This window comes from Lathyrus oleraceus, chromosome 2 (genome assembly GCF_024323335.1).
Source record: "Lathyrus oleraceus cultivar Zhongwan6 chromosome 2, CAAS_Psat_ZW6_1.0, whole genome shotgun sequence".
Lineage (NCBI taxonomy): Eukaryota > Viridiplantae > Streptophyta > Magnoliopsida > Fabales > Fabaceae > Lathyrus > Lathyrus oleraceus.
The window spans coordinates 412,333,267-412,356,937 of record NC_066580.1 but is presented as its reverse complement, the minus strand read 5'-3'; the positions used below and the strand labels follow the sequence as shown (position 1 = coordinate 412,356,937).

The window sequence follows — 23,671 nt, the reverse complement described above, 5'->3', positions numbered from 1 at the left end:
AACTTAGATGATTTGTGAAATCCTTGATGTTTATCCTATGAGCTTAAAATTTTGCACATTGATTTTAGACACTTTGAAGTTAATTGTGGCTTTGGTTTGATACATTTATCATGTGTGGATTCTGTTTTATGCTTGTATAAAGTTGATGTGTCTAATTGTACCTTGTTTGAGCTTGTTTTTCCTTGCCTTGCCTTAGCGAATTTAATTGCCATACTTCCACTTATCCAAATGACTTGATTTTTGGTATGATGATCATGTGATGAACGCTTGTTAGCCATGATTTTTCTGGAGATTTATTGAATCATGTTTGAGTTTATGTGGATTGGTTCATTCTGTTTGGTTCTATGAGCTTTGAACTTGCATGCTTTGCACTAAATTCCTTGTGAAATGAAATTGGTTGATGATATGGATATGAGACCACTTGGATATTGTTCTTATTTGATTGAGCTTGGTTCATGCCAATTTTCATGTTCTGTTTTGAATTATTTCTCTCATTTTGACCCTAGGCCTTGTCCTAGAGGTTTGCCTCTCACATTTGAGCTTTGTTTCAGGTTAAAAAGCACAATTGCCATGCTTGATGATATTCACTCATTTGGAGTTGATCCATTGCTTGTTGATGACTAATCTTGAGTTTGTGTTGTAGGCTTTGAAGCTTAAGCTTAGGCTTTATGGCTTGCACCTTTGTGCATTGATGCTTGTTTGTCTGCTTGTGTACAGTTGATTGTCTGTTGTCTGTCTGACTTTTGTTTGAGTTGTGTACTGATTATGTTGGATTGTTTTCAGGTACCTTAGTTGTTATAGTTCCTTTGTGAACTTGCTTTTGCTTTGCTTGATAGCTTGAGCATTGAGGTATAATGTCTCTAACTTCATGTAGTCTGGAAGACCTGGCCTGTTATTTGGCCAGGCACTTGTCTGAAGTCCTCCTTAAGAGGCAATGCTTGTGTTTGTTTATATTTGTCCCTAAGCAGGAAAAGACCTTTGATAAGGCAATTGGCAAACAAAAGAGATGTGCAATCCATCTCCTGCTATTCAATTGAGTCATCCCTTTGCTCACACAACTGGTGTTGATGCATTGTGGATATTAACCCAAGATCTATGTGGAGTCAGTCATAAGTGTAGAAGGGTTCCAACTTTCTGAACCCACACTTTCATCTGTCTAAAGCTCTCCCAGGCCAGGGATAAGAGTTGTGAGGCACACCCCTCACTTCCCATTTCATCTGCTTCACCCTAACTCTCAATGTTAGGGTTAAGAGCTAACATCACCTGATTCCAGATGGCTTGTGTTTCACAGCCTAACCCTTGTGTGAGCCCACTTTGTCTGTATATAGTGTGTGTTATCTGTGTGATTGTTTGTTTTGCTTGTGCTGCTTAAGTTTAGCGTGCTCCCTGTGCAAGTTAGCTAGAAACCTTGACCTAGGACCATGGTGAATTTGCATGATAACTATTAGGCTCGAGTTAGTCTCCCTTCTAGTATGTCATTTCCCAGTCTCTGGTTCGGCTAGTCCTTTGTCCCTGCGTAGGGGAACTACGTCGCCCTGATCCTCATACCAGATGAGGTACGTAGGCAGGAGATGATCTGATCTCTCCGGGTGCCCTTTTTGTTTTGCTTTGTGTGTGTTAGGAGATGGATGTAAGACCAGCGATTGGCATTCCGTATCCTCTTGTTGTGTGCTTGGAGTCCAATGTAAGTCCAGCAATTGGCATTTGGTTTCCAGTGTGGGTGTGTTTGGTTCGGAGTCTGATGTACGTCCAGCGATTGGCATTCAGTTTCCATGTTTGCCTATTTTTGTGTGGAGTTTGACGTAAGCCCAGCGATTGGCAGTCGATTTCCTGTGTTGTTTTGTTTGGCGTGCGTTAGCCGAGCTACGAGTGCTCTGATTCTTCTCCAGTTCGAGAAGATACGTATGCATAGGATGCGACATCCTAGCGAGCACGTTTCCCCCTGTCCCGAACTACGTCGACTCTGATGTCTATGCTTGATAGACTACGTAGGCCCAGGATGCGATATCCTGCCGAGTCAGTTTCTTTTGTTTTCTGTGTCTCTTTCAGCCAGTGTTTGATGTTTGTTTGAGCAGTTTTAGCAACCTTTATCCTTCCTTTTGTGCGTGGATCCCGTCGAGTACGACGGATGCGTAGGGGTGCTAATACCTTCCCTTCGCATAACCGACTCCCGATCCCATTCTCTTTGGTCGCGAGACCATGTCTTTTCCAGGTTTACTTCGAGCGTTTCCTTTCCCTCTTTTGGGATAAATAACGCACGGTGGCGGCTCTGTTGTTTTCGTTTCCTGCCGGTTTTTCGCGTAATGCGACACTATGCAGGGTGAATTTAGGATGGGGAATTGAAGCTCTTCCTTAGTATTCAAATCTACCAGAGAAAAGATGGAGTATATGTTCATTAGTCTATATTTATTAAAGAGCTTCTGAAGAAGTTCAATCTTGAACTACAAAGTCATGAACACTCATATACATTTGACATGCAATCGAAACAAGGAAGAAGAAATTTTCAAAGTCTGTCATAAGTTGGGTTAAGGTATGTCTGATTTCTAACTCTACTTAACAACTTCTAGACATGATATTTTGTAAATATCATGTGATAGATTACCAGATTTGTGGGAGCAGTTTGTATCTATTTTCTATGATAATACTGCTACTATTAGTTTGACATAGAATCATGTTCAACATTATAGAAACAAGCACTTTAAAATCAAACTTCATTTTATCATATAATATGTTCAGAAGAGTGTAATAAATACACAATTCACTGATATTGTTCATCAATAAACTGATGTATTTATCTATCCTCTAACTATTAAAAAATTTGATTAAAAATATGAACATACATTTTATTACATAATAGTGATGGGTTCTGAATGAAAGGTCAGAGTCTGATGATGGTCAGAATCTAATGTGATTAGAAGCTCTAAAACAACTTCTAATGAACAGTAAACTCTAAAGCATCTCAACCTCTAAAATTTAGGATTGGATGTAATTGTCTCTGATAGCATATAAGTGATATTTGATCTTATTTTAATATATTTTTCTCACTTATGTGTCACTTATATGAATGTTTCTTGGTCTGATTCAGTGATTTGTCTATTGGATTGTTTTTATCCTTTATATTATGTCATGTTTGCTCATACACTGAGCTATATTAATTGAGAATTATTATGTCTTCTGGTAAAATTAAAAACAGTTATTATTTCCCTAATTTTCTTTACATTGAGCTTAAATGGTTAAAATATTTTTGAAACTTCTCTACCGATGGATCATTCAAAGGAATCAAGAGAAATTAACAAGAGTATTATTGCAAAAAGAGAAATTGATTAAACTTTCATTAAGATTGGAATGATATTACAAGATATTTTTCTACATTATTTTGTCTAAATCATCACTCCAACCTCGAGCCATGAAAGAGGTTTCCTAGTCTATATCTGGCTCATCTTCCTCATCAAAATCAAAGAAGACTACTTTGGTTGAAACCTTCTTCTTCTTCTTCTTCTTGAGCTTCCTCTTCAAGTTTGAATTCTTTCTTAGCTTGAGTGCCTCAGTGAATGTGTTTAACCTAGAAGGTTGGGTTCCTTCACTTCTATGAAGTTGGTGTTCAAATAGTGGTGTTGGTCTCCTTAACCTAAGTTTTCTCTAATGAGACGCTGATCCTGGTACTCTTAGTGGGAGTGCTCATTTTGAAGAAGAGAAAGTGTTGGATGAAGATATGGGGTCTCAACTTATGGATTCATTCTTTTAGAGGATCTTAAGTGTCACATACGTTGCTTATGGAAGTTTAATCACATATGATCTTTAATGCATGATACTCTAGGTTTACTATCTCTTAATTGCAATTATCACTTCTGATTTTTCCAAACCCTGGAAGCTGAAAGGAGTGTGTATGACCGTCTCGAAAAGCGAAGAAATATTTTCAACTTATCTAGCCAATTCTCTATCTCTTGAAAATCGTGATTCAATTTTGGGGGATTGAAAAAGTTATTTTTATTAATTTCTATCATAATTTAATTTCCCATACATTTTTTTCTTCAATATCTTTTCCTTTTTTTAAGTCTTAACTTTTTGTTAATGACAAAAGGGGGAGAAAGAGGATAAGTATCTAAGCATCTGAATCTAATTAATTGACATTGTTTTGTGCTTAATTTCTGAAGAATTGATCTTTATGCTTCAAGGATAAAATTAATTAACATGGATAGGACTTAGGGGAGCTTACAAACCTCACCTTCTGGACTATCAAACTAAGAAGAAACTTACAAACCTCAGACTCTGAAGTTAACATGTTAATTAAATAAATTTAATTAACTTGGATAGGACTTAGGGGGCATATGAACCTCATATTCAGGGGGAGGTTACAAACCTTTAATCTTGAAGCCAACAAATTAATTAAATCAGCAACCATTTGTTCTTAAATACTATTGTTTGCAATCATCAAAAAGGGGGAGATTGTTGGAACAAATTTTGTTAATATCATATCCTTTGATATTTGATGATAACAAAGTAGTTAAAGAAAAAACGAGTATACTAGCATCAGTTCAAGTTTGCATGAATATATCATTAAGAATAAATGAAGAAAAACTTGAGGAATCTGAATCTGAATATCAGCATCTGGCTTTGAAGATCACTTATGAAGACTCTTCCTCTAATGAAGATCCAGACTCTGAAGAAGTCAAGTCAAAATAAAGTCAGTCTCTGGTGACCTAGACTCTGAAGCTTCAAAATCCAAGAAAAGTACTCTGATGTGATCAACCAATGACAGTGAAGTCTGAAGGAATGTTAGTCTTTGAAGCATAAACTCTTCTACCAACGAAGCTCTAACAGACTCGAAACTTTTTTATCACATGAAGACTTATGGAAAAGATCTCTTTCTTGATGCTTGAGCCTTAATGGATCATTCCTCTTGTATAAAGGTGCTTTGATGATATGTCTAATCAAGTACAAAGCAAGTTCAACCTTTTGGTGAATGTCTCTAACGACTATTTTCTCTCGTCTCTATTTAAGGAGAAGAAGGACTAAAGAAGAAATCAATAAGCGCTTATACGACTCTTCTACAAAGTCTGAAACTTGACAATCAAAGAGATGTTATTATGTCAATATTGTTAGACTTAGAACATCTTAAACACTTCTACATTTTAGAATTTCTTAAGTCTTAGAGTCTTACTAATTTGTACCCAGTCTACACCTCTGATTGTATATCAAGTATAATTTTTACCCAAATCTCTTAATAGTTTTCTATAAAGTCAGAAGTCTCTTACTTTAGTACTTGAAAATTTGAAGTCTTTAGCTTATGTGCTAGAGCAAGGAAGTCTTAGACTTGTGTGTTAGAGTAAGGAAGTCTTGAGCTTGTAGGCTTGAGCAAGGAAGTCTCAAACTTGTGTGTTTAAGCAAAGGAAGTCTTATACTTGTGTGTGTAAGCAAATGAAGTCTCTTACTAGTAAGCTTGAGCATTTGTAATCAGATTTGGTTATAGTGAAAATCCCTTGGAAGTGCAAGAGGATTGTACTACTCTCATGTTGTGAAAGGAACCATGATAATTGTTTGTGTCGCTTGTGCATTTATTTTACCTGCTTCTGAACTATATTTCATTGCTATCATTTGTTTACATCTAAGTTAGATTCTGGAAAAAAAATAAAAGAGTTCATACTCTGAGTGAATCAGAGTCAGACATTGATCTGAAGGTTTAGACTCTGATTCAGAGTCTGAACCTGAAGGTTTAAACTCTTATCTAAATCAATCAGAAGCAGAAGTTTGAAAAAGTATAATAAAAGCCAACACAATTCAACCTCCCCCCCCCCCCCCCCCCTTATGTTTTTCTCACCTTCACAACTCTCGACTGATGTTGTTACCTGGTAAGTTGAAATCAAGATGGGTTGGACCTTTTATTATGAATAAGGTGTTTGCAAATGGGGCTATAGAAATACAAGATCTGGGAGATTTGTACATTTTTACCATAATTGGACAAAGGTTAAACATCTATTCGGGAGGTGAAATAGCATCAGAGAAGATTTATTTAGTACATGGTGAGTCTTAGACTAAAGAATCAAGCTAATGACCTTAAAAAGAGCTTAATGGGAGGAAACCCATTAAAGTTTGAATTTCAGTTTCAGTTTTTATTTTAGTAATTCCCTTTCTATAATATTATCCAAGGAAGAGTACTAGCTAGCCTTCATAGAAGCTTTTCCCTTTTGTACTTCTCTTTATTTTAGTTAATGAAATTGTTTACTTATGTTGTTTCTTTCAATTTTTATTTTCTACCTTATCAGTTCCATTATGAAAAAGAAAAAATTATCAAAAAAAGAATAAACAAATATGATCAACATTGAAGTTCTCTTGCAGATTGAAAGTTGATGAAAAAAAGGGAAGTCAACTACTTGTATTCAATCTTCAGATACCCCAGAGTAAGGTTTGAGCTAAATATTTCCATTTCTCACTTTTCATTCATATGAGATTATCTGTGCATTAGTTATTTTCTAGAATTTGCATTGTTTCTACTTCAACTATTGGTCTGATAAATATACACTAAGGCAGCTGTTTGTGAATACTCTGAGCCTTTTTAAGCCATTATGTTTTAGTATGATTAAATATCTTGCTACCACTTTGAGCTTAATCCTTTCTTTTGGTGACATATCCATTTTATATAGCCATTTGACTTGAAAGATTAAATATTTCCATCGTCTTTGGATTTAGCTAGAAAAAATTATTTTTCTTGTCTAATGCAAAAGAATAAGTTTGGGGTTGCTCTTGGAAGTTAGAAACGTTTAAGTTTGGGGTTAGGGCACTAAATAAATTGGTCAAAAAGAAAGAAAAAGAAAAGGCAAAACAAGAAGCTAAAAATGGATTCTTCAAAAAAAATGTGTAAAAGAAAAGTAAATAGGACTAACATAGTTCCTTTTCTAATACCGATTGAACAAGAAAAGAATGATATGAAAGAAACAGACAACATCAGGAAAATTAGGTACCTAAATTCAAAGGTTAAAGCCCATTATCCTAAAGTATCCTACCCTAACATAAGCCACGTCAGAACTTCGAAAAGACCTCAAAAGCTTGTGTTTGAACTTTGATTGCATTTGATAGAAACTTTACAAACTCATTGTGTAATAATTTTGTGCGTTGATTATGTGATCACATTGTCAAATCGAGTGAATATTTGTGAGAAAAGTGACATGTTAAGTACTTGTGTGTTTGGAAGAAATTTTTCTTGAGTTGATTGGATTGAAGCAGGGAATGGAAGTGTTGGTTAGCAAAATAAAAAGGGTAACGGTCATTGGTAAGGGTAAGCATTTTAATTCTGATGAAATGTTTAGTGTACAAACAAGTTACTTGAGGACAAGCAACAAAATAAGTTTGGGATTGTGATGATACTCGGTCATTACATGCTACTTATGGGTAAAACCGATGGAATCATAAGAATAATGAACAAAAGTCAAGATAAAGTATGGAAGAAATGAGTAATAATTACCAAGAGGAAGAAAATTGGGGCTTAGAGAAAATTTGAAAGAAAATGAAGAAATAATGCATTTTTGCTTCTAGAGTTCACGTGGTCGCGGTGCTAACATTGTGGATGCAATGATTTCACATTATAGTCGCAAAACACATTGACGCTAGCGCAATACTCTACAGGTATGACATGCAGTAATTGCTGTGAATATGGTTTTCTACCTACTTTTTTAGGGTTCCAAATTTTTTATAGAGAAAGTGACAACTTGGAATTCTAAAGCAATGATTTTGAGGGTTGTGGAAGTCATTAAAGACATTTATCATTCTTTAATTTTATGTACTCTCCATCTAAACTAATGATAATTATTACATGCACTATGAATAGTTTGGTTCCTTGTATTAGGTCTTTTGAGAGAAACCTACTAGTACCTTGATGGATCAAATGGCTATTTGAGATTAATTGAATTATTTTATGTTATTGTAATTATTTAATTGTTCTTGATTTTAATGTTTTTTTGTGTATTGACGAATGTATAAATTGATATCAGTTGAGTAGGGATTATTGACAGTAAGTCTACCGATCCGATCTTGGGCAATTATTCAACTTTGTAATTAACTAGGAATGGGTATTAGAAGTTGTGGCCTTTGAATTAACACACTTATAATGCATAGTTTAACTCTGAATTGAGCTAAGGAATTGTGAAATTATTGTGTAAATTAGTGAGTTGTACACCAAGGAATTCAGTAGAGTGACCTTGTTAATTCGTCGTAGTTTTCTGATGTATTAGTAATTCATTAATACATAGTTCTTCAATAGGTATAAGTATGCGAGTCAAAATAAAGACTTAATCGCTTTTAATAATTGAATTTTATTTCGTAAAGTTTCTCATTCTCAATCTTAGTATTTCCCCAAACGCAACCAACTTACTTTATGCTGATAATACAAGTGACATTCAAATTGTTGCAAATCCATTTTTTTATGAACCACAAAGCATATAGAAGTTGATTGTCATTCAATCTGTGACGCCTAAGATGATTGACTGATTGCACTTCCTCATGTTAGTATTCAGTTGTAGATCGCAAATATTCTTACCAAGGCTATTCCATGTCCACAACATCAATTTCTTGTTAAAGAATTGATGCTCTTTGACCAACTGTATCAATTTGAGGGAGGTGTTAAAGAGGAATTAATATTTGTCTTTATTGTGAATAATTTATTTTTATAGAATAGAAAATTAGTCATTATGAATTTTAATTAGTTATTATGGATTGTAATATATATATATATATATATATATATATATATATATATATATATATATATATATATATATATATATATATATATATATATATATATATATATATATATATATAATAATATTTTTATGTGAGAACATAAGAATGAATCTGAATCATAAGATTAAAACATCATTTAAGTGACTCATGTGTCATTTTTATTCTCTATGAACTTTCTTTCTCCTCTATTATTCAAATAAATGATTTAAATTAAAATATTATATTTTTTATTTTCAAAATTCTCTCTCTTCTCACTCATTTATTTAAATTTAAGGATTCATATTCATTCTTATATTCTCAAGCCAATTCTTATATTTATTCTTAAATTTACGGATATATATATATATATATATATATATATATATATATATATACGAAATAAAATAGAGAAAGATATCAAGACACTTTTGCAAAGACTCGATAATGCTGGTGTTCTTCAATTCATTATTTTATCACACTTTTCATCCTTTAATAATAATATCCAATAGTTAATCCCTTTGGTTACAAAATTATGAAAAGGTAAAAGGTCCAAGAGGTTTGTTAACAAATCTGTCAGTTGCTGATATGAGATAACAAGTAGTAAATAAAACATTTTTTCATGATGACAAAAAGAAGTTCATCTCATTCTTTATAGAATGGTAATTAAAATAGTACATGAGTTTAGGCTTATACCGACTTGTCATTAAGAATATCAGGGAAGAAGAAAATGAAAGTATATCAATGCAAATAAAAGAAGCGATGTTGTTAATAAGTTTGTGGAGCAGCCTAGATAGTAATCGGATAATAATTTATTGGGTTAAATATGTTTTTAGTTCCTATAAATATGTCAATATTTAATTTTAGTTTCTTTAAAAAATTTCTTCAAACAATGATCATCGCAAATTTGTTTGTCCTTAAAATTAGTCTCTCTCATTAGTTTACACTAATGGAGGCTTACCTGTAACATCTTTATGTTGCTCACATGGATATTTTTATTACTAATTCGCCAACATGGATGTGTTGATAACGTTATCAGATTATCATATAATACTTACCATCTTGAATAAACTTAAACAACTCCAAAGAGAGAGAGAGAGAGAGAGAGAGAGAGAGAGAGAGAGAGAGAGAGAGAGGCCCTAGAACAACAAACCCTTCATCTGCGTTGAAAAATTTCGTGTGGTCCTGAAACAGAGCTTTTTTCGCGTGGTCCCAATAACAACTTTGTCGTTGCCTTTGTTCCCTCCTTTCAATTGCAAGCAAGTGTGGTCCTAGTTAGTCGCATGTGTTCCCAAGTAATTCACTTTGTTGTATATTTAGTAATGGTAGGGCTAGATAAAAAAATCATTATTCTGTTATAATACTGATTTTGTATCTGTATCCGTATATAAGTAGTATATCTACTGCATACCGTATTTGTTTGACCTAATTTAGAAATTTTAAACCTAAGTCAATTTATTGTACATGAAATGGATAAATTTAAGGTTGTTCTACACAAATGGTTGTTTTGCAAAAGACCCTAACATAAGATATGATTATGGGGAAGTACATGCATTTAGTAGTCAAGATCCCCATTATTGATCTTTTTTTAAGCCCGTGACTTAGTGAAAATGATTGACCTTGAGTTTGATTTTAATGTTATTAAAATGTGGGAGGGGGGGAGCAAAAGTGTAGAAAGGATGGTGTGGTGAGTAAAACTAATTAATTATATTAGTTAATTAATTAATATTATATGAATATTAATTTAGTTAGAATGGGTTATTATTATTATTAAATATAGTGATAATATAATAAGTTAATAAAATAATAAGAGTTATAATAAATATTGAAAAGGGGATTGTGGGATAAAAACAAAGAGAACGTAACATTTGGGAAAAAAGAGAAGAAACTGAGAAATGGAGAAGAAGAGGCTAGGGCTCAAGAGGAGAATTCACCATTGTTGAAGGTCAAAGAATCAATTGCTAGGAATTCTAAGGTAAGGGTGGGCTTCTGATTATCTAAGGGTTAACATGATGATGGTGGATAGATTATGTCATGTAGGTTTTGTGCTTTTCCTCTCTATGTTCATGATCATTGTGATATTTGTTAATTGTTGAGTGGTGTGTATAATAATGTTGTGACTAATGTTGGAATGATGAATTGTTGTTGTTAGAATCATGAAATTGATTGGATTGCTTGTTGTCAATGTTGTGTGGTTGATGTTGATTTGAGTCAGAGTCAGATATTATTTATGAATGTTTTCGGTGTAAATAACTTGGGGTTTTGAACATTTGAAAAGTATTTTTTGTGTTAAAATATAGTACAAATGCTTTGTAAGAAAAATGGGGTTTGGGGATGGATTTCAAGTAATTTTTGTTTTAAAAAAGTTGCAGAAAAGTGCTTATGCGACAGTGTAATCAGTTACCAGAAATTGAGTAACCGAAAAAGGGGGTGTAACCGATTACCGGTTTTTGGGTAACCGGTTATCATGCATGTGTGAGAATGTGGGTTGCACTGCAGGGTGTAGTGTAACCGATTACTGGTTTTGGGGTAACCGGTTACACTGGGAGCATTTTCTTGAAAACTTAAAAAATTCATAACTTTTTTTCTGAATGTCCGATTCGAGTGTCGTTTGAAGCGCTAAAAAACTGAGAGTGGTGTACTTTCATTTAAAATTGGTTTTAGTACCTGGAAATGAATATTTTGTTGTATGACAGTGTGGAAATGCATTGTAATGATTCTGTGGCGGTGTGACATAACCTTAAATGCATTGTTGTTGTTTGTTATGTTGTATGTTGATGATGTTGAGATCTATAACATGTGTTTGATGCATGATGGCCAGTATTTGTGGTGTACATTGACTATAGTGGTAGGTTATTGTGAATGATGTTGTTGTTGCATGTATAATATGTTGCATGCATTCATGTTGTTGGACAGATGGTCAATTGTTGGTGAGCCTTAAATCCCACTGTGTGGATTGGGCCGATAGATAATTTTGAAGGTGATGGAATCAATGAGACGTTAACGGAGGTGATGGTAACAAATTGGTGGCTTTGGTCCTAGGAGGTGGGGATCGAAGAGGTGAACCTGAGTGTTCACGTATTGGTACCACAAGTATTGAATCAAGTTGTTAAGTCTCATTGCATTGTATATTGGTTGCATTTGATATTGTATGGATGATTGATTATATTTTTATTATGTTAGATGGTTATTATGTTGCTATTACGTTGTGAATAACAATTATGTGGACTTATGTGGAATTATGTTGTGGAATGGGTGATATGCATGTAATAATCTGATGCTTACTTATTATCACGATTTCCTTTATATAATTATGATATCTCACCCCTTATGTTTGAATGTTACCTCCACGTGGGTAACATGCAGATAATCCACAGTAAGAGCTCAGATGTGAGTGGATAATGAAGTCTTCTGTTTTATTTTTGTGTCGGCGTCTGCTCTGATGTGTAGCACCGGAGAATTGGGAATGTTATGTCTTTTGTTATGTTTTAACATTCCTTATAATGACATATCCTGTTGATGTTGGATATGTTGAGTTAACTGTTTGTTATTGTTGTTTTGCTTCTATTTAATAAAAGTTAACATTCAGACATGCGGTTATTACTACTATTTTTTATAAATGTCAAGTGTTACATGTCTCTCTAATTGATCAAGTTGATTGTATGTTGTAGTGTATCATCCAAAATTTCATGTTGAATTGTTTTACTCTGATTAATGTTTAAAATTTATGCGGGGAAATTTTAGAGTGTTACATAGTGGTATCAGAGCCTGGTTGGTCTATTCGGCCAAGTTGTTGAGTCGGTATGGTGTGACAGTTGAATACTATCAATGTTGTCTCTTTAACCATTGTTGTTGTTGGTGTGAAACAGAAAATGGATGGAAGAAACGATGTTCCTATTTCTGATGCTTTGTAGGTTGTTGCTCAGGCTGTACAAAATCAACCTAATGCTTATGGGAACGACGAGTTCTGATATTTGGGGAAGTTCTAGAGGAACAATCCGCCTATTTCAAGGGTAGGTACAGTCCTGATGGAGCACGGACTTGGCTAAGGGAGATTGAGAGGATTTTCAGAGTGATGGATTGCTCTGAAGCACAGAAGGTGCGATTCGGTATGCATATGTTAGCTGAGGAAGCTGATGACTGGTGGATCAACACTCGTCAGGTGTTGGATGTTGCAAATGAAGTTGTAACTTGGGTTGTGTTCCGCATGGAATTTCTGAGAAAGTACTTTCCTGAGGATGTTCGTGGGAAGAATGAGATTAAATTTCTGGAGTTGAAGCAGGATAACTTATCGGTTATTGAGTATGCTGCCAGATTTTGTGGAACTTATTAAGTTCTACCCTCATTATAGTGAGGCGACTACTGAGTTCTCGAAGTGTATCAAATTCGAGAATGGTTTGCGTTCTGAGATTAAGCAGGCGATTGGATACCAACAAATTAGGAGGTTTACATAATTGGTAAATAACTATAGAATTTACGAAGATGATAGTAAGGCTCGGCCGGCTCACTACAAGGGTCTGAGCGAGAAAATAGGAAAGCAGAATCTGAATTGTGGGAAGCCATATAGTGCTCTAGCTGAAAAAAGGTAAACAGAGAGCTGCTGATGGTAAGAGGCCAAGTGAGGGAGGTGCTCCTACTCCTTTTAAGTGCTATAGGTGCAGTGAGTTGGGTCATCGTGTCAATGAATGCTAGAGTGATGTGAAGAAGTGTTACAAGTGTGGGAAGTCAGGACATCTGGTTGTCGATTGCAAAGAGAATATGGTAACTTGCTACAACTACGGTGAACCAGAACATATCACCACTCATTTCCCGAAGCCTAAGCAAGCTTTAACTAGACGAAATAGGTTCACTCTGATGGGGACTCAGACTTCCAGTGACGACAGGTTGATCAGAGGTATATGTTATATTAATAATACGCCTTTGATTGCTATTATCGATACTGGTGTTACTCATTCTTTTATTGTTGCTGACTGTGTGAAAAGGCTAAGCCTTGTTGTGTCTTCTATGAATGGAGAAATGATTATCGTAACTCCTCCTAAGGGTTCGGTGACTACTACTTCAGTTTGTTTAAATTGTCCTCTATTAATCTTTGATAAGGATTTTGGAGTTGATCTTATTTGCTTGCCATTGGAGAATCTCGATGTTATCTTGGGGATGAGCTGGTTGGAGTTCAATCGTGTTCATATCAATTGTTATAACAAGTCGGTGCAGTTTCTTACTCCTGGTGAGGAGGAAGAAGTTGGTTCCTTATATACTAGAGAGTTGAATGAGCTTTTGGAAAAGGAAGCTCAGGTGTTTACGTTGTTCGCAACGTTATCTGCTAAGAGTCAGGTGGTGATTGATGAATTGAAGATAATGCAGGATTTTCCAGAGGTGTTTCAAGATGACATTTCAGATGTACCGCCATAGAGAGAGGTGGAATTTTCTATTGATCTTGTCCCTGGTACTAGACCTGTTTCTATGGCACCATACAGGATGTCTACATCGGAGTTAGCAGAGTTGAAGAAATAATTAGAAGATCCGCTAGAGAAGATATTTGTGAAACCAAGTGTGTCTCCTTGGGGAGCTTCGATGTTGTTGTTAAAGAATAAAGACATTAGCATGAGGTTGCGTGTGTATTATCGACAGTTGAATAAAGTGATGATTAAGAACAAGTATCCACTTCCGAGTATAGATGACTTGATGGATCAGTTGGTGGGTGCACGTGTGTTTAGCAAAATTGATTTGAGGTCAGGTTACCACCATGTCAGAGTTAAGGATGGAGATGTACAAAAAACGAAATTTAGAACTCGATATGGACACTATGAGTATTTGGTGATGTCGTTCGGTGTTTCTAATGCACTTGGAGTATTTATGGAGTACATCAATAGTATCTTTCATACTTACTTGGATTGTTTTGTTGTGGTATTTATTGATGACATTCTGATCTATTCTAAATCAGAAGAAGAACACGTTAAGCATTTGCGAGTTGTATTGCAAGTGTTGAAGGAGAAAAACCTTTATGATAAGTTGTCGAAGTGTGAATTTTGGTTGAAAGAGGTTAGCTTTCTTGGTCATGTTATTTCAAGTGGTGGTATTGCTATGGATCCATCCAAGGTAGATGTAGTTCTACAATGGGAGGCTTCAAAGTCGGTGACAAAGATTAGAAGCTTTTTGGGCTTGATTGGTTATTACTGTAGATTTATTGAAGGATTTTCCAAGTTGGCACTTCAGTTAACTCAGTTGACCTGCAAAGGTAAACCGTTTGTGTGGAACATTCGTTGTGAGAACAATTTTGTAGAGTTGAAGAAAAGGTTGACTACAACTCCGATTTTGATTTTACCAGAACTGAATGAACCGTTTGTGGTGTATTGTGATGCGTCGTTGATGGGTTTAGGTGGTGTGCTAATGCAAGATAGCAAGGTTGTGGCTTATGCTTCACGACAGCTAAGGATTCATGAGAGAAACTATCCTACTCATGATTTGGAGTTTGCTGCGGTGGTGTTCGTATTGAAAATTTTGAGGCATTATCTCTATGGTTCCATATTTGAAGTGTTTAGTGATCATAAGAGTTTGAAATACTTATTTGATCGGAGGGAATTAAATATGATACAACACAGATGGTTCGAATTCTTAAAGGATTATGACTTTGGTTTAAATTATCATCATGGTAAGGCGAATGTCGTGGATGATGCTTTAAGTCGGAAGTCTTTGCATATGTATGCTATGATGGTTAGAGAGTTGGAAATGATTGAACAATTCAGAGACATGAGTTTAGTTTGTGAGTTGGCACCGTAGATTGTGATGTTGGGTATGCTGAAGATCAACAATGGTTTTCTTAATAACATTAAAGAGAGTCAGAAGTTGGATGTGAAGTTGGTGGACTTGATGGTTGGAAGTAATCAGACTGAAAGTAATGATTTCAAAGTGGATGAACAAGGTGTGTTGAGGTTCAGAGACAAAATTTGTATTCTTGACAAAACTGAGTTGAAGAAGATGATTTTAGAAGAAAGTCATCGAAGTAGCTTGAGTTTTCATCCAGGAGCTACTAAGATGTATCAAGATCTGAAGAAGATCTTATGATGGTCTGGAATGAAGCGAGATGTGGCTCAGTTTGTTTATGCTTGTTTGACTTGTCAGAAGTCAAAGGTTGAACATCAGGAACCTGCAAGGTTGATGCAACCGTTGGATATTCTATAATGGAAATGAGATATCATTTCTATGGATTTTGTGATGGGGTTTCCCAATACTCCGAGAGGGAATGATGTCGTTTGGGTGATTGTGGATAGACTGATAAAGTTGGCCCATTTTATTTCGATTAACATCAGTTTTTCTATGCAAAAGTTGGCAGAGATATCCGTGTGATTGTGAAGTTGCATAGAGTTCCGTTGAGTATTGTGTCAGATAGAGATATGAGGTTCACTTCCAGATTTTGGGAAAGTTTGCAGGAAGCTTTAGATTCGAAGTTGAGGTTGAGTTCAACTTATCATCTGCAGACCGATGGTCAGACAGAGAGGATCATTTAGTCATGCCATTAAAGGACTTATTGAGAGCTCGTGTTCTCGAGCAAGGAGGTGATTAGAATAGTCATTTGTCGTTGATTGAGTTCACGTATAATAACAGTTTCCATTGTAGTATTGGAATGGCACTTTTTGAAGCCTTGTATGGTCGAAGGGCAGGACACCTTTGTATTAGCATGAATCTGATGAGGGTGTAATGCTAGGACCTGAGATTGTCCAACAGACTATTAAGAAGGTGAAGTTGATTCGGGAGAAGAAGAAAGCTTCACATAGTAGGCAGAAAAACTACCATGATAAGAGGAGAAAGGATCTTGAGTTTCGCGAGGGAGACCATGTATTCTTGAGAGTCACTTCGGTGATCGGTGTAGGACGTGCTTTGAAGTTGAGGAAGCTTACTCCTCGATTTATTGGTCTGTATCAGATATCCAGGCGAGCTGAACTTGTTGCTTATAGAGTGGCATTGCCACCGAATTTGTTAAATCTATATGATGCGTTCCATGTTTCACAACTTCGGAAGTATGTTCTGGATCTGTCGCATGTGATTCCAATGGAAGATGTTCAGGTGAGGGATAATCTTACAGTTGAGGCTCTGCTTATGAGGGTTGATGATCGAGAACTAAAACAGTTGAGAGGCAAAGAAATTGCTCTCTTAAAGGTAGTGTGGGAAGGTGCTCCCAGAGGAAATTTGACTTGGGAGTTGGAAAGCAGGATGCGAGAGTCGTATCCAGAGTTGTTCGCATCATGCAAAAATGTTCTAAGTAGGAGAGAGTTATAACGCTCCGATTTTATTTAAATTATTTTTCGTAATTTAATTATGTGATAGTTGTGGTTGTGTTGTGCTGATTGGTGTTTTGATGTGTTGGTTACCCCTGGTGTGAGGTAGTTGCCTTAAAATTATATAAATTAAGGTATTGGAGATTGTGTGAGCAAAAGTGTAGAAAGTGTGGTGTGGTGAGTAAAACTAATTAATTATATTAGTTATTATTTAGTAAATTAATTAATATTAGATTAATATTAATTTAATTAAAATGGGTTATTATTATTATTAAAAATAGTGATAATATAATAAGTTAATAAAATAATCAGAGTTATAATAAAAATAGAAAAGGGGATTGTGAGATAGAAACACAGAGAACGTAACATCTGGGGAAAAAAGAGAAGAAATTGAGAAATGGAGAAGAAAACGCTTGGGGTCAAGAGGAGAATTCACCATTGTTTAAGGTCAAAGAATCAATTGCTAGGAACTCTAAGGTAATGGTGGGGTTCTTATTATCTAAGGATTAATATGATGATGGTGGGTAAATTATGTCATGTAGGTTTTGTGTTTTTCTTCTCTATGTTCATGATCATTGTGATATTTGTTAATTGTTGAATGGTGTGTATGATGATGTTGTGCCTGATGTTGAAATGATGAATTGTTGCTGTTAGAATCATAAAATTGATTGGATTGCTTGTTGTCAATGTTGTATGGTTGATGTTGATTCGAGTTAGAGTCGGAACTGATTTATGAATATTTTCGGTGTAAATAAGTTGGGGTTTTGAACGTTGAAAAAGAGTTTTTTCATGTTAAAATATAGTACAAATGTTTTGTAAGAAAAAATGGGTTTTGGGATGGATTTCAAGTAATTTTCGTTTTGAAAAAGTTGCAGAAAAGTGCTTCTGCGACGGTGTAGTCGGTTACCAGAAATTGAGTAACCGGTTACATTTCTTAAAAAGCACGTTTCTACGCAAAAATTAGGGGTGTAACCGGTTACAGGTTTTTGAGTAACAGATTACCTTGTGAAATAGAAGCTATGGAGGGGGTGTAACCGGTTACCGGTTTTTGGGTAATCGGTTACCGTGTGTGTGTGGTAGTATGGGTTGCACTGCAGGGTGTAGTGCAACCGGTTACTGGTTTTGGGGTAACCGGTTACACTGGGAGCATTTTCTTGAAAACTTTAAAAATTTATAACTTTTGTTTTTAGTGTCCGGTTCGAGTGTCGTTTGAAGCGTCAGAAAACTGAGAGCGTGTAATTTCATTTAAAATTGGTTTTAGTACCTGAAAATAAATCTTTTATTGTATGACAGTGTGGAAATGCATTGTAATGTTTCTGTGGCTGTGTGGCATAACTTTAAATGCATTATTGTTGCTTTTTATGTTGTATATTGATAATATTGAGTTGTATAACATGTTTTTGATGCATGATAGCCAGTGTTGGCGGTGTACATTGACTATGGTGGTGGGTCATTGTGAATGATATTGTTGTTGCATGTATAATAGGTTGCATGCATTCATGTTGTTGGACAGATGGTCAGTTGTTGGTGAGCCTCAAATCCCATTGTGTGGATTAGGCCGATAACTGATTTCGAAGGTGATGAAATTAGTGAGACGTTAACGGAGGTGATGGTAACGAATTTGTGGCTTTGATCCTAGGACGTGAGGATCAAAGCGGTGAACCTGAGTGTTCACGTATTGGTACCACATGCATTGAGTCGAGTTGTTGAGTCTCATTGCATTGTATATTAGTTGCATTTGATATTATGTTGATGATTGATTATGTTGTTATTATGTCAGATGATTGTTATGTTGTTATTATGTTGTGAATATCGGTTGTGTGGAATTATGTTGTGGAATGGGTGATGTGCATGTAATAATCTAATGCTTACTTATTATCATGTTTTCCTTTATATAATTATGATATCTCACCCCTTCTGTTTGAATGTTGTCTCCACGTGGGTAACATGTAGATGATCTGTAGTAGGAGCTCAGATGTGAGTGGAAGATGATGTTTTCCATTTTATTTTTGTGTCGACATCTGCTCTGATGTGTAACACCGGGGAATTGGGAACATTGTGTCTTTCGTTATGTTTTAATATTCCTTATAATGACATGTTATGTTGATGTTGGATATGTTGAGTTAACTGTTTGTTATTGATGTTTCACTACTATTTAATAAAAGTTAACATTCAGACATGTGGTTATTACTACTATTTTTATAAATGTCAAGTGTTACATGTCTCTTCGATTGAGCAGGTTGATTGTATGTTGTAGTGTAGTATCCTAAATTGCATGTTGAATTGTTTTTCTCTGATAAATGTTTTAAATTTCCGCAAGGAAAATTTAGTGTGTTACAAAACTTACCAAATCAATTAAACCAAATTATAGGTCATTCCAAATTATAGTACATTGCATAACCGAACTGCGTTACATAATTTTTACATAATTGAACAAGAAATTAATAACATTTCAGCATCAATTAAACATCATTACAAACTTAGAAGAACAACAATAAAGCATTCCAACATTTACACTTCAATAACAAGTATATGTTAACCATAAACGAAAATACAAGACAAATTGACTTCAGCTTTCCAGAAAATGCCTCTTACTTCATCTTGATATGCAATATCTTGTTCTTCTTCATCAAAGACTCATACAATTCCTTCAAAGTTTTAGCAAATTGCATCTTCCTCGCGTTACTCTCATCTTTGCTTCATTCTTCATCTACACTTTCATAAACATCATTTCCTTGTGCAATATCATCATCCCAAATGAATAAATTGCAAGTTTCCTCATTTTTCCAAAATGGACATCTCTAGAAAAGTCTTCCTTTATTACGTGTGTTCTTGCAATGGCATGATATCATACGAGCATTACACCCACACCTTCTTCTTGGACGATTGCTCACACTTGTGGAATGATATGATACTGATTTGCTTCTCCTTGATGAAGAGGACATACTATCAGTAATTTGCAGTGACCGAAGTGCAGTTGAAGAAGACGAAGAAGAATGAAAAGAAATTAGGATTCAGTGAAGAAGAAGACGAAGAAAACGAAGTGGAGCTGAAGAAGACGAAGTGGAGTTGAAGAAGACGAAGACGGTGTAAATGAGTTAAGGTTTCAGCGTTTGTCTTTAATATATAAAAAAAATTAATTTAATAAAAATTATGTTTCAAAGAAAAAAAAACACATTTGGCATGCCACGTAAGCCCCCGTTAGTGAAAACTAACAGGAGGAACCAATTTTAAAGACGAAAAAATTTGCAAGGACCATTGTTCGAAGAAACTTTTTAGAGAGACTAAAATTGAATATTAACATATTTATTAATTTATCGAGACAAAAAGCCATTAACTTGGACTACAATTTATGAGAAAATAGAATAACAAAACTTCAATAAACATTAGTTTCTTATCTCCAAGCAATTCAAGAAATTTTTAAAAAATAACCCAATTTTTCAAGGAAATTCCCAAAATACCCCTGGTTTCAAAAAAAATCTCAAACTACCTCACTTTTAGGAGGAGGCGCCAATTCAATTGGCGTCTCCTCTTAAAGATTGAATGGAGGTGCCAATTGGATTGGCTAGGGCACATGCCCTAACCAATCCAATTGGCGCCCATGTGTAATTTTACAAAGGAGGCGCCAATTGGATTGACACCTTAGTGTAAAATGCAATTTTTTGGCTAAATGGTCTACGTCATACATAATTTTAAAATAAGACCAATTGATATTAATAAAATTTTACATTTACACAAATAAGCCTAATGGTGATGACCGGGATCACCTAACAGACCTCTGGTCCCACATCCCCTAGTTACCCTAGCCCGTGGCCCTAACCCACGTTGATGATTTACTAATGGTGTTTGAGCATCTGAGGGGCCAGGAGCGTCACTACCAATTACAAGAGATGCCCTGTTTAGGTAGTCAGATAAGTCGGCATAGTCTTCAGTATGCATCGAGGGTGTACCGCCGTAGCTGAGTTCATGACCCATGCCAGAGTAGTTGGGTTGTGGTTGACTCATTGGTGGGCGACCAGGACGGTTGAATGGAGACATATGTGTGAATGATGCGTCGAGGAAAGGTTGGAAAGGTTGTTGGGGTGTTTGGTATATATAGGGTTGTTGGAGGTTTTGGTTTTGTGAGGTTTGGGCTTCTTGGCTATGGTAGGAGGAGGGGCGGTTGGTGTTGAATGATCGTTGAGTGTTCTGGCTAAGGCGGCTTTGGTAGGGTGATGTGGTGGGTGCGAAGCAATGTTGGGTCTCAGGTTGATGGTCAATTTGTTGGTGGTGGTATGAGGTATGCTCTTGGTATTGGGATTGGGTGTATGGCATGTTTTGGTTGTATGTTTGTATGATGATTGAACGGAACGTTTACGGACGGGGGGTTGTGTGTATCCAATCTGACAATGTTGTTGGGGGTTTGATGTTGAGGTGTCAGGTGTGTAAGTTTGTTGGTGTGGGTCGTACAGGTACATATCCTCGGAGATGAACTGAAAACCAACCGATCTATACCAAGCCATATAAGTATGACTTGGTTTTTCTTCATTTGGCATGACTGTGTCAGTTAAGACATGGTCATGGTGGTGCTTCCATTTGCGACACTCCGATCTTGCGAAGCTTTGCCATGGATTGAAGTTCCATTGGTCGTTAACTTTGCGCAGATGCCATTCTCCTAGGCTTGCTAGGGGATCTGGGATGTTTTGGAGCATACCGAACTGCAACTTCACACGATCACTGTTGTGCATCTCTACATTTGTGAATCATATTATAGGTGTGCATGCAGTCCATACGGCCGCGTCTTCAGCGTTGACCTCATGGTCATGATCCAAATTAAGGTATGGACGCCAAATGAACTGAAATGTGAAAGAAAATAGGATTATAATCTAGGTAGAAGAAGTTAACAAATTATAACGAAATAATGAGGTTATTATCCTTACGTCTGTCGGTCGAAGGTGATCCAACAGATTGCGATACTGAGTAATACAGTGTCTAGGACATCTGTTGTAACTCATACCACGTGCATACCATCTACACCAAAAAGGTAAAAATATTAGTTAGAGATAATAATCTTTAAAGAAGTGAGTAAGTATATAGCAATTTAAACAACTTACTTTTGTGAATACGGAAAAGTGAAAGGGTTGTTGTTGACGGGTGCTAGGGACAGTAGTCTTGACCAACCCCATGCTTGGAGCAAAACAGCACATCCAGAAAATGTAGATGTGTCTTTGTGTGAGTTTTTGCACAAGGAGCTATAGAGATAGGCTAGACAAGCAAATCCCCAACTGTAATTTCCTATTTTATCTACATGTCTAAGTAAAGGTAAATACATAATATGCATGCTAGAACCACTACCTTCGGGAAATAAAAAAGAACCAATTAAAAGCATAATGTAACATCTAGTTTTTATTATTCAAGCATCTTTGGTAGAATGCTCATCTAAGTATAAACTGTTATAGTATGACTTTAGGCGTGAAAGGAGTATACATTGACCTCTTGAGTTATCATCTAACAAATAAGCCTCCAAGAGGTCCATGCAAATTGAATTTGCATAGTTAGTTTTACCATTAACAACCTTACCTTTAATGGGCAATCCCAAAAGCATGTAGACGTCTTCTAACGTCACGGTACACTCACCGGTTGGGAACCAAAATGTGTGTGTCTCTGGACGCCATCTTTCGCATAAAGCAAGAATGAATTTGTTATCTACTGACCAAGACAAAATCTTGCTTATATGACCAAAACCGGCGAGTTCAACATAAGGTTGAATCATCGGGTCCATATGGACATATTCGTGGACCCGAGTCCGGAACCTTGAAACATGCTATAAAAGAAAGAACAAAAAAATTGACTAAGTTGGTATGTTATTAAAAGGGACTCTATTAAAACAAATAACAAAAGAAGAAAACGCTTACATAAGTTGTTATGTTTGCAACCGTTCCTCTATGCGATTCGCCCACTGTGAGGATAGACATTTTGTTGCAGATGAAACTACAAGAAGTTGTGGCAGATGAAATTGTAGAAGAAGTAGTGAGTGATGGTGTGGAAGAAGTGTTGATGGCGTGGATGTATTTATAGGAAAATGGCTTGGAGCATGAAAAGTTGTGTTTGCATGTGGTCTTCAATTGAATTGGAGCCCATGTGCATTTTGTACATGGTGTCACCATTCAAATTGGCGCCTCCATAGGGACATGCATGACACACCTAGGTCTGATTGCTTAGTTTCGAGGTCTGCATGCATGCAAACACAAGGTGTCGCCATATGGATTGGCGCCCATGTGCAAGGAATGAATGGGGGTGCCAATTCAATTGGAGTATGTGTCTGCATGTCTGACACGTGGTTGTCCTCTCTCTTGCATGCTGAACATGTCACTTCTTAGTAGCTTGCATGGTTGACACATCATTTCGGACTAGCTTGCATGTGCGACACATCATTTCGGACTAACTTGCATGTGCGACACATCACTTCGAACTAGCTTGCATGTGAGACACATCACTCACCTATTTAAGTGTCTTACTATCAACATCCAAGACTCAACCCACATTCATCTGCAGCAAGAAAATGATTTTCATCTGCACAATGTCATCTTCACCAACATACAGTGTCAACGTTCACTGCAATGGTGAAATATACGAGTCAGAGTTATACGGTTTTTGTTTTCGAAACACCGATACCATTAGACTTACGATCAAGAGAAATGCAACCT

General features: G+C 35.9%; 1 protein-coding gene across 1 annotated transcript; it reads left to right on the top strand.

The window, feature by feature from the left end:
* Positions 1-13,470: 13,470 nt before the first annotated feature.
* LOC127123471 (uncharacterized) lies at positions 13,471-14,121 on the top strand. Its single transcript, XM_051053688.1, has one exon. The coding sequence runs from the start codon at positions 13,471-13,473 to the stop codon at positions 14,119-14,121; it is 651 nt and encodes a 216-aa protein (XP_050909645.1).
* Positions 14,122-23,671: the final 9,550 nt, after the last annotated feature.

Excerpts from the sequence above, each read along its gene's own strand:
- LOC127123471 (XM_051053688.1), top strand. The coding sequence starts at position 13,471 with ATGGTAACTTGCTACAACTACGGTGAACCAGAACATATCACCACTCAT.